We start from the raw sequence: 17,105 nt of genomic DNA, 5'->3' as shown, positions 1-17,105 counted from the left end.
ACGATGTGCTGAAAGGATTTACTTCAACAAAACCTTTTGCATCAAAACAAACTTTCAACAAAGAAATGTTTGGCATGATTCGCTTTGCAGTTCCTAAAACCTTTAAATAATTAAAACACAAACAAAATAAAAAAAGGGACTTTTATTTTTGTCACTTTTCCTCACAAACAATAATCCCAACATTTCCAATGGGCTAAAGTGCCACTTTAATCATCTTCTGATCTTTTTTCAAAGCATTCCTAGTGGTCTTTTAATTATATTTATGCCATTTTAATCCAAAATAAAAAACACTGTGGTGTGAAAGTGTTATGACACAAATTCTGAAAATTTAATAGGATGTAAAACGTCTTTATGACAAGAAATCCACTTTTAAACCCCTTTTTTTTAAATATTTTCCTTGCATGTACATCGGGTAGCATACAAGCATACAGTAAACAACAGAGAACACATTCCAAAAAAAAAAAAAAAACATAGCAAAGTGTCCCAAAAGGTGTAAAATGAGAGAGAGATGTGGATGGTTGGTGGAATAATGAAATAAAAAATGTTGACATTTAAGCACAAACTGATGTAGAAGAGAAAAGAAAAAAAGTCACAGCAACAGAGACAGAAATGCGGGGGTAAAAAAGGATTCCTCACCATGAGTTGTTGCGGAACATGTGTGTCTGTCTAGTACAGTGGTCTGGCTGTGAATCCTCTTCCTTTCATTCTTGTAAGTGGGCTGTGACACACTCCAGTGCTACGCATCCACTTGCCACAGCAGAGAGATAGATCAGATTCTAATGTGCTGCTGGCTCAGCCCAGGCTGACAGGGAGGAGCAGAGCGCCGCGCTGGGGACGTCTGATAACTGTCAGCCTCCATATGTCAGCACATCTCTGCACTACGGCGGCGCCTCACATATATGTAAGACAGGAAACGGTTATGGAGCTGAGGAAGAGCTGTCAGGCGGCAGAGACTGAATTCTCTTTGTTGTGTGAACTTGTTCAAAGAGGAAAGTTACACTGGGGAGACAGTCTGCTCTGAAGAGGATACAAGCAAGAGAAGGAGAGCTTCTTGTCGCCAATTAGGGTTATCAATTACAAGGGTGATGGTGCAGCGGTGTTGATTCGAAGGAAGGGAGACAGCGTTGAAAGATGAAAGGGAAAAAAGGCTTGAAGAAGGAGGCAGTTATTGAAGCGATCCAACACTGGTGAGGGCGACATGTGTTGCTATGGCTACCAGTCGCCTCTGTCATCCCCCCCCCCTTTTTTTCCCGCCGACAAATTGGCATTCCAGAGGCAAAGGAAACACAAAGGGAGGGGAAGAATCAGATGAAGAAAGGACCGAAGGACTCTCGGGGGGGGGTCTAATGCAGATGCATAGATCCGAACCACTGAGGTGCAAATAGAAGTGAATTGAAAAATGGAAATCCTTATAGAAGTGGAGGGGAGAAGGCAGACCATCATGGATGGAGGTTGAAGTTGGAGAAAAATTATACTGGATGTTGGATTATGAAGGGGAAGGACTCAATCAAAACTGAAGGATGACAATACAAACATGAGTTTAAGAAGGAGGGGCAGGCAGGAGCAGACAGCTGACTGCAGTGGGATCATTGCAGTATTTACCCCCAGGACCTCTATTACCTACAGCACTGCGACTCGTAATGTGTCCAGTCAGCCTCAGATTTATCCGTCTGCTTCACCGAAGCTGAGAGGCAAACCTTTGCAGCTCTGGGCAAACCCCAACAACAGATTCACAAAAAATCAACTGTAATGCAATGCAGGATCGCAAAGGGTCCTTTTTTGCCAAATCCAGACTTTGTCTTTGAAGGGCTTTGACTGGTTTGCGGTCCAGCAGGTTTGCACAGATAGAATAATCTAAATTAAACATTCGTAGCACAATACTCAGACTTTTTTGGGTCTGACTGACCGCAATAAGATTGATAAAAACCCTTTTAAAGGAAAATTTCAGTGCACTGATTTATGCTGAAACCTTCTGCAGCAACCCTGCTGTCCTCAAGATGCACTTGTGTTCACTGGCAACTGGCCCACTGAATCTGAATTTATAACAATGCATGTTCAGCTGTGCTATTATTAGCACCTGCCAATGTCATAGCTCTAGATATGAGGCACTCCACATTCTCAAGTGCGCAAGACTGACTGACCAATCAGCTATTTCTCCCTACAGGTTACAGGCCTAAGTAATGACACTGACTTTTTTTTTTCCAGCTCTTCTGAAGAAATGCCATGATGTCCTGAGTCTGCAGGGTCTCTCTCCCACCTGTCTAAACTCCCTCAACTCCTTCTTGATCCAAAGCAGGAGCGACTTTGCTCTGAGATTGTCCAGGCTAGTTGAGCTCTCACACTTTTCTCAAAAGGTTTAGCCCTGCCACTCTTTGAATGTAACTAATTTCAGCCCCCTATATTTATGATCTCATGTTTTAAGTTACCATCCACAGCTCATGACCATAAATTTGGAGCACAGACTGGCAAATTGGCAGCTTTGCTTTTTTCGCCTCTGACTTCATCGCAAACGTCCAGAACATCATCATCATCAGTTCACCTGTCAGCACCATTCTCCATTCCATCAGTGAATACGTTTCTATGACACTTAAATAACCAAGAACCAATTTTCAATTAAAAAAAAGATAATTATCATTTTTTTAAACAAAAACCATAACTGTAATTTGAAACGTTTAGTTTTTGTTTTTGCAGGCATTTCTCTTTAAAATTCTGTTCAAATAATTTAGAATGAGAAATTCTAAATAAGATAATGCAAGAAATGCAACAACAGAATACGTGATAAAGATTGTTATATACATTTCTTTTTACTACAGTTTTAAAATAAATAGCTTACTACAATTCTGAAATATCAACATAATCAGTCCAGAAAAGTTCAAGGGTTAAGAACTGGTTTGCTTTTTTCTTGAGAAAATGTGAAAACATCATTTAAAAGGTTCTAAGCTACGGTGTCCCTGAAGTACAAATCACACTAACAAATCACCCGAAGCAAAAACATATTTAAGATCACAATGACAAGTAAAAAAAATCAAAAGAAAAAAAAGAAACATCACATTTTCGAACTCAAAAATTCTATAAACCAAAACACAATACCCCCCCCCCCCCCCCCCCCAAAAAAAAAAGAAAGGAAATAAAAGTGAGATGTTTGAGAAACAAAAACAATTTCCAGAAATCAAAGTGAAATGTTAAGAAATGAATCAAAATACGTAGGTATTTTGGGACAGTGCTGATTGGATGATGCTGTTTGATTTTTGACATTTACATTTTTTCTAATGCATCCTCAATGTCTGCACGTTGATTAATTACAGAGAATATCTAGAGTTGTTCCTTTTTTGTTTCATTATTTATATATTTCATTTTGACTTTTGTTTTCCAGGTAGGTATAATGGGTCATCGCTGACTAAATGATATTTGTCTATCATTTCAACTGAAAGTTATTTGTCATAAAGCAATACTGGATATGCTCCATACTAATCATAAAACTTCTATTAGCATTTAGCATTTGCATCTATTATGCAAACATTAAAGGTGCCTTTGAAAAAACTGAAATGTCATCTTTTGCGGTTTATTCTTTTGTTTTTCCTTTTATATGCACAATGTGCACATCCATCATTGCAAAAGTTTGGCTGTTGTTTGTTTTTGTGTTTTTGTGGGCGTCATGAAACGGGCGGCACCCTCAAAAAGGGAAAGAGAGATTAAGTCATCTTACTTCCGGGTTGAAAAAGAGCTCAGGAAAATAACTAATATTTAATCAAAAATGTGTTCTTTTGTGTACCAAAGGTAATATCGCATTATATACATGGATATTGTTTACTATAAAAGGCTTAAAAATAGCATGGCCCTTTAACATTTCATTTGTATTTATGGAAATCACTTTTGTTTTCTGAAATGTTTCGTTTTTATTTTGTTTCATTTTTTTGGAATTGTGTATTGGTTTCTTTGATTTCTAAAATATATAATATTATTTTTTTCATTATTTGTTTTCTTTTTTAATCGTCATTTTGATCCTAAAATGTTTTTTTTGTTTTTGAGTGATTTCTTGGCCAGTTTAGGGCCACCGTACTAACACCGTCCTCCCAGCAGATGCATTGCTGCACTGAACATGTGACCTAAAGAAGCCTGGAAGCCTCCAGTTAATGTTCTTAGTGAGAATGTCATATTCATTAGCTGAGTAAGAAGGATCATCAAAGTATCAAACCATAACAGTTATGTCAACAATCGAAAACAATGTTGTTACTCTGCCCTTGAGACACAGAGTACAGAGTACACTTTCTCAATGGCACCCTTGGGTGCTGGCCAACGACAGATGTTGTAATCATGCCCTCAAATCAGGAGGAGAGAACAGCCAAGTAATTCACTGATTACTACCTGGAAGAGATCAGATGGCGGAGGAGGAAACAATAGGGGGAGGGACTTAAGTGTTTTTAAGAGTGTGTTGGAAATGAGTTCAGCTCCTATAACCAGAACTTGACTAGGGTTCTGAGGGAGGATGTGGATATTTCTGCTGCATGAGGCGGTTGTGTTTATCAAAAGGAAGCCATCATGGTAGAGAAGCATTTCTACAAAATGTGATTAGCTTGTGAAATCCCACATGAAGCTGCTGGTTAGACTAACCTAGATGTAAAAATAAAATCTAGACATAGGAGGCTTGGAGAACAAAACTTTCTATAAGTCAAAGGAAATTAACATTTGCATAAAAACGACCATCAAAACTAAAATAAAAAGAAGAAGAAAAACTAAAATAAAAAGATATATCAAAATACTGCCAAGACAAACCAGAGAAATAAAAAAGGGAAGACTGTATTCTCTCAACTTGACATAAGTATGTCAGACCAACACTCACGACTCCCATGGCGATATAAATAAACCAGATAAAAGTGAAAGCACAAACAAGAGGATTTTCACCAGCTAATAGCAGAAAACCTTTTCTGGCAAAGTTGTCTCATCAATAGCGCATCTACAAAAAAGGAAAACCCCTAGTGCATGTGTGAGGCTTCACTGGCCCAAAATACCACCATCTCAGCACTGCAAGCTCTTGTAGACAAAGGACTAATAAAGTCCCTCCTGTTTCTATAGTTGGATTATCGTTTTCTACCACTTGCAGCATTTTTTATGTGGTTAATTAACATGCTTAAAGGTTTAGTCTGCAGTAGGCAGTCCCTTTACATACTAATTCTAAAAAGTTACACAAAGCCCCAATTAAATGTTTTGCCCAGAAAATGCAAGTTATGTGACTTAATTGCACAGTAAATTTAAAATGCAGCCCAAAGCAGCATCAGAAACCTTCATTGTGAAAGTAAACCACAGTCTTGGGCCATTTTTGTTTGGGGGTAACTCTAACGAAGCAGGTTTTTCATTAAACACTCTTAACTTTTACAGAAAATATGTCTATGTATTTGAGGCCAGTAACAAATGATGCAGCTGTTTTTCATCATTTTGGTCATTTACACGACTTTTGTCTTAATCAAATTGTGTCGTTTTTAAGGAGAATGCAAGCCAGAGTAAGTTTTGGTGAACACCTGAGCTTATATCACTATTGCCTCCAAACTATTTGTGTTTACGGTTTGTCAGAAAATGACCACAAAAAAAGTATAAAATAATGAAATTACTGCAGTGTAAAAATATATATAAATCTGGCTCTATTTTCTGCTGTTCCTGATAAAAACTAATATTGACACAGATGTTAAACCCATAAACAATCCAGTTATGTATTTTCGCAATAAACGGCTCAAAAATGTGACTTTAGAGCATTTTTTTCCTCATCTAAACAGGCTTCCACCATAAACACCAACACATGCAGCTTAAAAGAAAAGCCAGTCCTGCACATGATCACATGGGCACGTATACCCGCATTCCCCTGAGTGCCTCCAGAATGTTGCTGACAGGCCACTCGCGACCCCGCCCCCTGCAGCTAGATGATCAATTTTTCCCTCCAGGACAAAATGATTGCTGATCAATCTGTCAATCAACACCAACCCCAAAAGACTGGCTCATTATCAGAATCAGGAGGCAGACGGGTTTAACAGGGACATGAAATACTGCAGAGCTGCAAACACACAGACAGGGGGGTAAAAAATCACTTCCATCTTCAACAACCACAGCCCAAATACAAACATGGTTTTGTGGGAGAATCTATTTTGGTTTTTTCATTCTGGAGATGGAGAGCAAAAGCTAAATTGGGCTGGAGAATGTAAGAATCCAGACGAAAAGAGGGACTTTTATACCACAGCAATTGGACTTGGCAGGAATAGGAAGTGACTGAAAAAATACATTTAAAGGTAAATATTGCGTTTTAAGGAAGGGTGAAAAACGACATGTCTATAATGACTTCTAAAAGAAAAAACGACAAACCTTAATCTTCTAGATTGCAGGAAAACAATACTACCATGTGTTTACAGCAGGATAACTATTGATGCAGCATCCATAGCAGACAAAGATACCCTCTATTTACACACGTCCATTCTTTCTATTACCAGTTCTGTAAAATCATTGAATTACTGTCTTCTTCCTTGTGTGGTTCATCATCTGATCTCCCATTCTGGGGGGCAGCATGGCCCCGCAAAGCTCTATACATCACGCTTTCCTGCGCTCCCATTCAGCCTGTACAAACAGCCTCTGCCATCAGCCCTTGCATCAGCTCTCACCACGTCTCAGTCTTTAGGTAGAGGTGGCCAGCAGCCTGTAACCATAGAAACCTTCGCCGCTGTTTGCTTACCTGCTCTTGTATGAGCTGAAACAGGGAGCTTCTATCCATATACTGGCCAGGGAGGTGAGAGGAGCTTCTGAGGACAAGGGCATAGGGAGGAGTAAGAGTTAAGTGGTCCCGTTGTTGGAAGGATGAGACAATGTGGAGGAAAATGTGGTTAAGTAGCAGCTGGTGCCAGAATTGCAAGGGATGAACTGAAAGGAGAAGGCGGCCTTGATGAGGCTGTGTTTCCTCTGTTCTGCAGATGAAGAAAGCCTAGCGATCTTGGTCACTGGTCATCCTTGCTGGTGGAGTAGTAACTGGTCGGTGGTGCTGTGATCGGGCCGTGACTCTGCTCCTTGTCAGTGCAGCGTGACGGGGTTGTAAACCCAGCTTCAGCAGACGAAAGAAAGGCAAGCCAGCTCCAGCAGCTCTCATTCACTTTCCTCCTCCTCCTGTTCTAGCCCATCACACTGGCTGCTGCCTCTCTTACTCTCCCCTCTCCACATACACACACTGCGTCGCTTGCATACCAATGAGACCGGGGAGGGAGGTGGCCTCCTCCTTCCAATTGAAGGAGGCGAAGGAGTGGCTAAGGGCTGCAGCTCTTCTCCTCACTACTACTGAGGTGTCTTGGGGGGGGGCACAGGAGGGGTTCAATGCGGATCTGCGCCTGCCACAACACACACACATGCGTCTGTCTGCTACTGACACACAACAACCCCTTACTGTAAACATACAGACCCCCCCCCCCAAAAAAAAAAATAAATTAGTAGAACAAAATTTTGACACAAATTGCATGCACAAAAAAACCACGAATCATAAAAAAAATAACATCTACAATTTTTTTTCTTTTGTAGGAAGGGGTATGATTCTCACTTCAAGGGCAAGAGGGTTCAAATCCCGGACGAGTCCCCAACTTGTCATGGCTGGCTCTTAACCATAACGAAGAAGAAGGAAGATTATGAATTTCAGAATGCCGAAGTATTTAATAAGAATAATAACCAGCAAAATAACAAAAAGATGTGGTGCTGCATGTATGTCTGGGTGTGTGAGTGTGTGTTAGCGGATGGGGTATAAAAGCAAACCAACCGAACTCAACTAAAGAGTGGATGCAGAGGAGGGAATGAGAATCCAGACACAGCAGGAAGACCAGAATGAGAATCACCCCCCAAAGACCTTTGACTGCAGTCATCTGATTCACCTGTACAGTAGGAGGAGAAATAGGGCAGGCACCCGAAACACACCTGCACTAGTAGGGCCATAACCCAACTTACTGACATACTTCCCCTTGTGGTGAGAACACAAAAAGAAATCTAAATACATAAACAAGCTTGAAAATATTTTTAACCTGCCATTACTCCTTCCTGTTGGTAACTTGTAAGGAAGAAAAATGAAATAAATCTGAGATTCTAAAAGGAATTAAACCTTAAATGTGGCTAATTGCTAAAGCTTGTAATTTGATGAAAACCGAGGCTTGTAGATTCAAATTCCACATGTATTATTTCTCCCACTTGCCTTGGAAATTCAGCAGCATCCCCCCAGCTCTGCCACAAACTGCTGCTGTGCCTACTTAGATACCATGACTGCATTAGAATTCTGGGACTGACTTTTATCACACCATAGGAAGCTCATAAATCTTTAGCGTGAAGAAGGGTTAACACCTCAGAATCTTTCATTAGTCCTTGTGCTCTGTTGGGTCAGATGGATGCTGTTGACTAAATGAAGCCACAAGTAGCTGCTGCATTTACACTAATGGATTGGGCTGAGGCCACCTTGAACATGGCAAGGCTCCCAGACCCTCCCTTTTGTCCCTTTCCATTATTGGGTCTGACACACTGTGTTTAACCAGAGCCTCCAAATCTATAGTATTTCAAGTCACACCATGAGCTTCTCCATTCCACTCTTAATCTATGTAAGGAATTAATATGTCTCCAATATTTGCTGCTGTGAGCACACATAAGACAAATCCAATTATGAGTTCAGTGCTGGATTTGCAAAGCAGCCCAAATGAAACTAGATTCTATTGTTGCCTTGGTAACCCTGCAAGACTTCCATCAAACAATTACAGTCAAGTACTGTAGAGCATGAAAACCCACTAAAGCAGATAAATCTCTTATTGCAACAATAGCGTTAGTTTGACAGATTAAAACAAAAAGGTACAAATGAACACAAAAAATAAAAAAAATAAAAAATAAAAATAATTCGATACAGGTAAAAGAAAAAAGGCACGTAGCCCACCACACTGGTGTCACCGTTTTCATTTCACTTCCACCAAGTGACATTATACAGGTGGTGCACAGAGAGAGATAACCCTGTCATAAAATACTGTCTGCAGCCTGAAGCAGCCCCAGCTTAAATGGTCCCTCTTGAGCCTGACTAAACCCTTCATGTTCTATTCACCTCAGGTGGATGGATGCAGGCGGCTGGACAAAGTGAGGGCAGCGTGCTCCTCTTTCACAAGCCTGAGAGTAGCAGACAAAACACTGATTTTGCCTCTTTGAGAAACCGAGGGGAGAATAACAAGGCCTTTCAGTGTACCAAACAAGCATTAATTAGCCTGCACGTCTGCACTGTTTTCCATCAGCTTAAAGACTCTTGATCCATCAAGGAGGTGGCTGTGAGAATTTTTGTTTCTCCAACAGCTACTGCGGCGTTAGGAAGCACGGCCTAATTATGCGTCATCTGTGAATAGGCAGAAATGTAAACTGGTAAAAGCTTTCTTTGTTCTTATCTTATTAGCTTAAATTCTGGTCCTCCCGATCAGTCTAAAGCTTCAGGATTTACAGCAGTCAGGTTTTGTAGTGTGTCAGGCTAAAGAGCAGACTGGGCAGCACGACCAAACAACTGTTTGCTCTCAGGCCATTTCTGCATCAAAACATCAACAAAAGGCTAAGGTTGAACTTTCAAACATATATTGTATTATTCAGATCAAGTTGGATTTCAATAACAGCATTTTGCAGAAAGGGGAGAGAAACCCTGTTAATCCTCTCAGACTTCATGCATTATTTGTGTGCTTCCTCCCTGCAAGTTCTGCGGGCTTTTATAAAATCGATTTTGAGATGTTTGAGATGAGTTTATTTTTAAAATGATAAAACCACGTTTTTCCATGTCAAAATTCAATTTAAATCAGAATTTTAGATGAACTTTTTAAAACATTTAACACAGTTTTTTTGTTTGAAGAACATTTGGATGGTTTTCAAAGTGTTTTTATAACATAAGCAGACTAAAATGCTACTAAATATATTTAATATTTTTTTTCTTCTGTTAAAAAACAACTTTGCAATCTTTCTACACGTTCAAAAAAAAAAGACGCCTTAAAAAAAATAAAGCCGATGCAGCCTTTAATGCTAGTTTGGGAGCACGTCACAATGTAGACAAGCATTTAAAAATGTTTGGACCGATTTTTAGAACATGAGTGAAACTGAAAATATAGGAATTTGCACAAAGCAAAGTAAAACCATCTTAGGATCACAGTTTTTTCTACAAAGCCCCTTCTGCTCATGAGGGAGTGGACAGAGCAGCAAACCCTAATTATGGGGTTATGCAGTTTTTCTTCCACATAAAGCATGGCTAGCATTGCCAGCATGTTACTTATTTTGCACAAAACAGTGCCAGAGCCAACCACAAAAGAAGAACCTCGTGCTGGAAAACTGCAGGATCACAGCGGCTTTTTCTTAAATTAAAAAAACAACAACAAAGGAGACCAATTATGAACCTTTACCAAACCTTTTAGAAACGCTGTACTCTTCAAACTTTAATTTTGAGTTCACTAAAGTTTAATTGAACCAGAGCTTTATTGTGCACACGAAGAAGAAAAATACAAACATGTGTTTGTCAAGCTTTTAAAATGGTTCCTGCTTAAAAAAAAAAAAATCTGTGCTAATGGCAACCCAAGGAGCATTCATGGGTAACCTTTTTATATAGTATATGTACAGTGCTTGGAACTCTCCAGAAAAATAATATTTTTTATTTCCAGAAAAATAAATCGACGTGCAGGACGTGTAGACCAGGGAGATGGTTCCTTTTTTCAGATGGGGGTCTCAGGGTGTACTTTAATTGCACATTACTTAGCCTCCCTGAGAAAGTCTATTCCACCCACTGGTGAGAAAAGATTGGCTGACAGTCAAATTTCCGATTTAGGAGGTACGGTACAGTAACTGTACAGTTTTTCTTTTGTGGTTTTGAAATGGCAGATTATGTCTACACCTTACAAAAAGTGCCTCAGGTTTCATGGGAATTTGTCCATCCCATCTAAAATCCAAATCCAAGTATATTCAGAGAAATACATTTAATTCAGCGTTTACGTTTATGAGCTGAGGATTAGCAGGTGGTCGAAAACGAGGAACTGTATCCAAGAGTACGTGCCAATTATTACATCTTTAAACCACTTTTTGTTCAGGTACAAGATACAAAAAAATGTAGGAAAAATGTCTAATATGCACCAAAATAGTCTCCTCGATGTTCTGTTGTAGTTTTTTATGCTTGCAAAACTGAAACTTCAAAGATTACATGACTGTATGGCCTGACATAAAACTCTTCTTTCAGGTGAATGTCTTTGCCTTTCCACAGGTTTGAATAATTTTAAACTTTCTTTAGTTTTTCACAAGTTAAAGTCCTTACTTTAATTAAAAAAGAAGTACAAGAATAACAGTAAAAATATTGGGAAATAGTAAAGTATAAACATAATAAAGTAAATGAGTAATCAAGTGAGTCAGGGACAAAAACATCATGCTTCTGGTGCATAACGTTTCAAAGGAAACAGAGACTTTTATAATGTCTGATCATAATTATTTTATTGACAATAAGAAGGAAAACTTCAATAACAGAGCTAAAAGGAAGATATCAAAGTTTTTTTTAAATGTATGTGTGTGTCTATATATGTAAAAATCAACAAAAAAAGTTTTTATAATGACACCAAAGTTTCAAATCCTGACTAAGTTAAATAAAAATCTAAGGTGTGGTTTGTAAAATGCAGTGAGCTCTCACTCCACATGTCATCAAGGTGCAGGATCACAGCATTAGAACACGGCTCCATTGTTCTCCTCACCGAGCTAATCCTTTTTATTTAAACTAAGTTGACAAATTGTTTTGGGTATTTTGTGGATCCTCTTAGCCTCTGCTAATTGTGAGGATTAAAATAGATTCCGCTTGAGTAGCAGTAATTGAGAAATGGAGGGAATCACCCATGAAAAAAATGACAGAAAAAGGAATCAGGTCACTAAATGACACACTTCTAATCCAAACTGCTCTACTTAGAAGGTCTCCAGGGGATTTAAAATTGTTAAAACAAGAAAGCCCGAAGGAGAGCGTTGGAACTAAGAAGATGAAAATTAAAAAATTAAAGGCATAGGGGCAAGTAAGGTGAGCATTAATAAAGAGGAAGATTATATCTATAATTTTGTTTGCTCTTGTATTTATATTCCAATAAAAGATGTTAACCATTTTCCTGAAAATTTTACATCTTATTCTAGGACCAAACAATGAGTCAGAATACCTCTTTTTAAACCATCTCATTCATGTCAAGGCCAAACTTTATAAAATGCTCTTTGTAACACATGTAAAGGAAAAGCTCATAAAGGAAAAGTGAACAGAGACCTCTTGTGTTTATGTCTTTAATTGCATAAAATGGTAGAGAGATTCTCATGTCTTGGCAGCATTAAAAAACTATGAAAACATTCATGTGCAGTGAGGAAAATTTGCCATAATTTAAATTATTTTTCCTGATGGAAAAATGAGTATAATTAGTCAATAATTAGTCGAGAAGCATTAAAAGTTCCCTCAGAGAATAAAAGACAGCACGTTTAACTACACAGGTTTATATTTATTTATTCAGGGAAATATTATCTTAATCATATTTAAATCTTGCTCTATCTAACGTTCCCCAGGGCCCTGTTCAAGGACCCCCTATGTTTATTTAAAGTAGCTTTATTAAAGTTTAACAATTACTGTAATGTATATTTCAAGTAAAAACTGTTTTAACATCTTAAGACCTGGCATCCACATGTATGGACATCACATTTTTGGTTATACCACCACAGTAGTTAATTCTGCTAAACAGGGATCCTGTGACTACGTGTGTAGAAGATCAAGTCAAATATTAGGTCGGGTCTTGAGAGGTTAATGTTATTCTTTTGACCTGTAAGTCAATGTAAAAGATAAAGATTATTACAGAGTTTAAAATCTGTCCTGAATGGAAATTTAAGATAGACTCATCCCAATTTTTGAAGACTCTTTTTAAATTATGGGCAAAAAGCAAAAGTGTTCTGAACTTCATCTCCAATATACAGAAACAAGTTAAATTTCTTTGATTTTTACAATTTTCTTAATCATAATTTCAAATTATCTGCATCTTTGACACAGAGCGCACTATTTTTTGTTTTTGTTTTGTGATGTTTGTTTTCTATGCGTGTAAAAAAAAAATCAAAATCACATAGCACTAAAAGGCCATGTTTTTTATAGTCAATAAATGTTTGTTTTTTTAAGTCAGGAATAATGAGGGATAGTAAAGCATTAAATATCTGAAAATTAAATAACACATTTTCTGGAGCAGCACTGATTACATATTTATGTCAAGTAAAGAGACTGTTGATTACAGTGGAGCTGCTACTGCCCTCTGCTGGTTGATACGATGAAAGTCCCATTTTATGTTGTTAAGGTTGTTTTTTTTAAGGAAAAATTTAAATTATGAACAAATCAGATTAGAAACATTTTGTCACAAGAAAACAAACTATCTCAGTGAGATTACAACAAAAGAGTTATATTTGAAAAAAGTTATAATTAGATGAGGCCCACTCTGATCTAATGTTGTTGCATTTGTTTTTGTGACTCTTGTTTTGCCATTAAATCCTTGAACATTAAAAACTTTTGTCTCAAAATATGAGAAAAAAGGGGGCAATATTTATAGCAGAAGCATCAGAAAGAAAGAATTAAAACTTCATTTGAAATTAGTATTGTTATAGTTAAAACCTAATAGCCTTTGTTTCCTTTTTAGTTTTTTTTTCCCACACAAAAAGCAGCTATATCTTCCTCAAATATGTCTTAATCTCACGTTGGAGCTCCGCTGCTGTGACTGATGTCTCACAGGTGCCCTGAGAGACAGAGACTAACAACCAGTGAGCAGCTGGTTTAAGCTGCTCTTGACAGCTGACTGGAGGAAACGGTTTCTTCTGGATCTCAGATGAGTGACTGTTATTCAGTTAAAACCATGAGCAGGCTAACAAAGACAGCCGTGGTAGGAACAAGTGTCGGGCTTCTGGTCTAGATGCAAAGCATCAAGTGCAACACCTGCTCAGACATCTAAATGTTCACACAACTGCAGACAAATTCCAGAGAGACTCGCAACTGAACAACTGCAGCTGTACCAGGAACGTTTAATGAATTCTACATGGCATGGTAGCAAATGCAAGACAAAGGACACAATGTAAAACGTTAAAAATTCTGCAATTGATGCACATTGTTGTGCTTTTTCTAAAGTGACTATAAAGGCAGTTCACAGGAACTAGTATTAGATAATCAATATTCTAACATTAAAGAAGTTCCTTCATTTGCTTTTAGTTATTTCAACATCACATTGTCTTTCAATTTTTGTTGAGTCTGACTTTGTTTCACCGTTAAAATGTTTTACTAGCTACTCTGTTTCAACATTTTGAGCATATATTAGACTTTGAATTGCAGCCTTCTGTTATACTGTTGAGAAAAGGATTTTAATTGTATTTGATTGTATCAGGAAAAAAACAGCCTCTGTCTGAGAATATTTCAGAGTAAAAATGGTGAATAGTAGTTTAAGAGGTTTAGTTTAATTTGATGCTGACTGAAAAAATGTTCTTTAAATCAGAGGAGCTCATGAAAGAGGTTTTTACCTCACACAATGCGATCATGTGCTGCACAGTTCTGGATCCTTAGACCAGTGTTTTTCAACCAGTGTGCCGCGGCACACTAGTGTGCCGTGGGAGATGGTCAAGTGTGCCGTGGAGAAATTGCCCTCATTAATCATTCACTGATCTAAAAACATTTCCCATCTCCAGGATATCAGCTCTTTGTTCATCCAAACAGGCCCTGATAAAACACTGAGTAGTTAGGAATATAAAAGATCTTAAAATTACTTTTTATTTGTGTTTATTTAATTCTATTAAAGAAATTTTGATAAGAATCACGGTACCGCGATTTACCTGCAGCTATGACAGTTTGCGGAAAAGTCCCGTCCCTTTAACTGTCTCCACCAATCATTATTGAAGGCTTAATCACATGTCATCAGTCTGACCAATCAGAAGTGCTTAAAGTCTTCACTTCCTTGTTCTTAATTCTGCTGATAAAGTCGCTCAGTTCTAACAAAAATGCCAGCTAAAGCTCTTCTTTAGCGGTGTAGCTTTCCACAGAGTCTGGTGTCAGACCGTGAAACAAGTGGACAATACAATGAAGCTCAGAGACGCGAGTCTTTCTGCAAGTTTTCTGCAGTTTTCACACTACATCTCCCATGATGCATTGGCTTAAAGGTGTCCCAGCGCAGTGTCCCAGCGCACAATGAGTTGTCCTTGCGAAACGCCTTGAAACCACAACAAACAAACAGTTTCTAAATTTTCTAATTTAACTTTCATTTCATCTCTTAGAAAAAACAGCCGCAACTTCCTGCTTTTCCGGCCACAATTATCACAAAAATGCACGTGAGATTGCGGGGGGGGGGGCTGTCGATCAATACAGACCATGAATCTCTGTTTTTTTTTTTTTTTTTGGATGCTGGTGTGCCGCGGGATTTTTGTCAAGGTTAAAGTGTGCCGTGGCTCAAAAAAGGTTGAAAAACACTGCCTTAGACAACTGAAATGGCTGTTACCCAGAATGCTGTGGGAAACAGAGGGAACATGACTCGAGAAGGATTCGACGACTGGAGTTACACACTGGCATCCAAGAAACGTAAAGGTGCTACCCTAAAATACACCTGACATGATGGTGTCTTCCATGTATGTAATGGAACTCCCACCCCACTCTCTGACTCCTGGAAAAGAAAAGAAAGAATTAGGTTAAGCATTATGTAAGCAGATGTGCACTTCAGGCAAGAAGCAGAACTAGAGTGGTAAATGAACGTCTACAGAATCACAAGCTGTAATATACATATAACAACACAAAAACATGTATTGGTCCTTTAAAAAAAGTTCCAGGTAAACTCAATACAGATGTTTTTTAAGTGGATCTGAAATTGGCACCTTTAATAATGCAAGCCACTCAGTAAATAAATAGGGTGTAACGATACATTTTAACGATTTGATTCATATCATAATTTTTTGGTTACTGCGATATTGGTTTGTTTTGAACAAACTCATTTGATCCGATTCACTGACCTAAAATCAATCTTGGACATCTTTTGCCAAACATTCAACCAGTGTGACTCCGAGATTATTAGCAGGTACTGCACAGTGCAGGTGAAGTTTTCCAGATTTCTTGTATTTCTTGCAAGATAATCAAGTATAAATTAAATTTGTGTACAAACAAACAAGTAAGCAATAATTAAAGGCAAATTCATTTATATTTTAGGTTCATGTGGTCCAGCCCACTGTTGTTTTTCCACAAATTTAACATTATTAGAACATTCTACCACACTGTATGGTCACATGTCTGACATCACATGTGTGTTGTTCACAGTGATGCAATTGGTCCTTTTTACATTATAGTAAAACAAAATGGTGTTTTCCAAGATCAATTATTGATTTATCTGATTTTGAAACATTTTTTAAATATGGTCTAGGTCTACTTAATTCTGTCACCGAAAGAGCGATCTGGTTGGATCGTAGGCTTATAAATTGATTATTCAGTCTAAATTGATTATTCAGTCAATTAATCGTTAAACCTATAAACAAGCAAACAGAGTAAAAGCCAAATGCATTGTTTTAGAATTACTCTTTTTCCTCTCTTTAAGGTTTTTCAAGGTCCATTAATAAATTTCTATTCATCTTAAGGACAAAATATCAAACTCAATATTGATATATTATTTGAGAATATGTTATGTATATATGAAAATAAACCTAAAGCATTTAATGAAAACAAAACGAAAAATACATTTCAATGTTTTTGTTCGAATTTTTTTATTCAGTAATTTTTCTTTGTATAAAAGGTAAAGTGCAGAAAATAATTGAATTGTTCCTTGGTGCGCGTGGAGCCAGGCACTGAAAAGCCCTCCTTGTCCCCCTGTCGGCGGCGCCGGGGAGGGGTCTGAAGCGGGCAGCTGCCCCTCAGCGCCGCCACATCCCTCCAAGGACAACACGGAAGGCAGGTACTTACCCCAAGTAAGATCCCCCTCACCCACCCAATAAAAAAAGCCATCCCACTACTCTATTATGTGCGTCAAGCAACGGGATCACATCTATTCTTATTTATATATCCCGATTATAAATTAAGCATCAAATAAATTACTTTATTTTTTCACTTCCTG

The 17,105-nt window shown here is 38.0% G+C and overlaps 1 protein-coding gene across 1 annotated transcript in view; it reads right to left on the bottom strand.

Annotated features, from left to right (window-relative positions):
* rhbdl1 (rhomboid like 1) overlaps positions 1-7,340 on the bottom strand; it is a 44,465-nt gene extending 37,125 nt beyond the window's left edge. The window contains exon 1 of the mRNA XM_023949144.1: positions 6,713-7,340. Within this exon, the coding sequence (XP_023804912.1) occupies positions 6,713-6,751 (39 nt within the window). The 5' untranslated portion in view covers positions 6,752-7,340. The remainder of the gene's footprint in view (positions 1-6,712) is intronic.
* Positions 7,341-17,105: the final 9,765 nt, after the last annotated feature.

This window comes from Oryzias latipes, chromosome 19 (assembly GCF_002234675.1).
Source record: "Oryzias latipes chromosome 19, ASM223467v1".
NCBI classification, from domain to species: domain Eukaryota; kingdom Metazoa; phylum Chordata; class Actinopteri; order Beloniformes; family Adrianichthyidae; genus Oryzias; species Oryzias latipes.
This window is presented reverse-complemented; position numbering and strand designations above follow the sequence as displayed.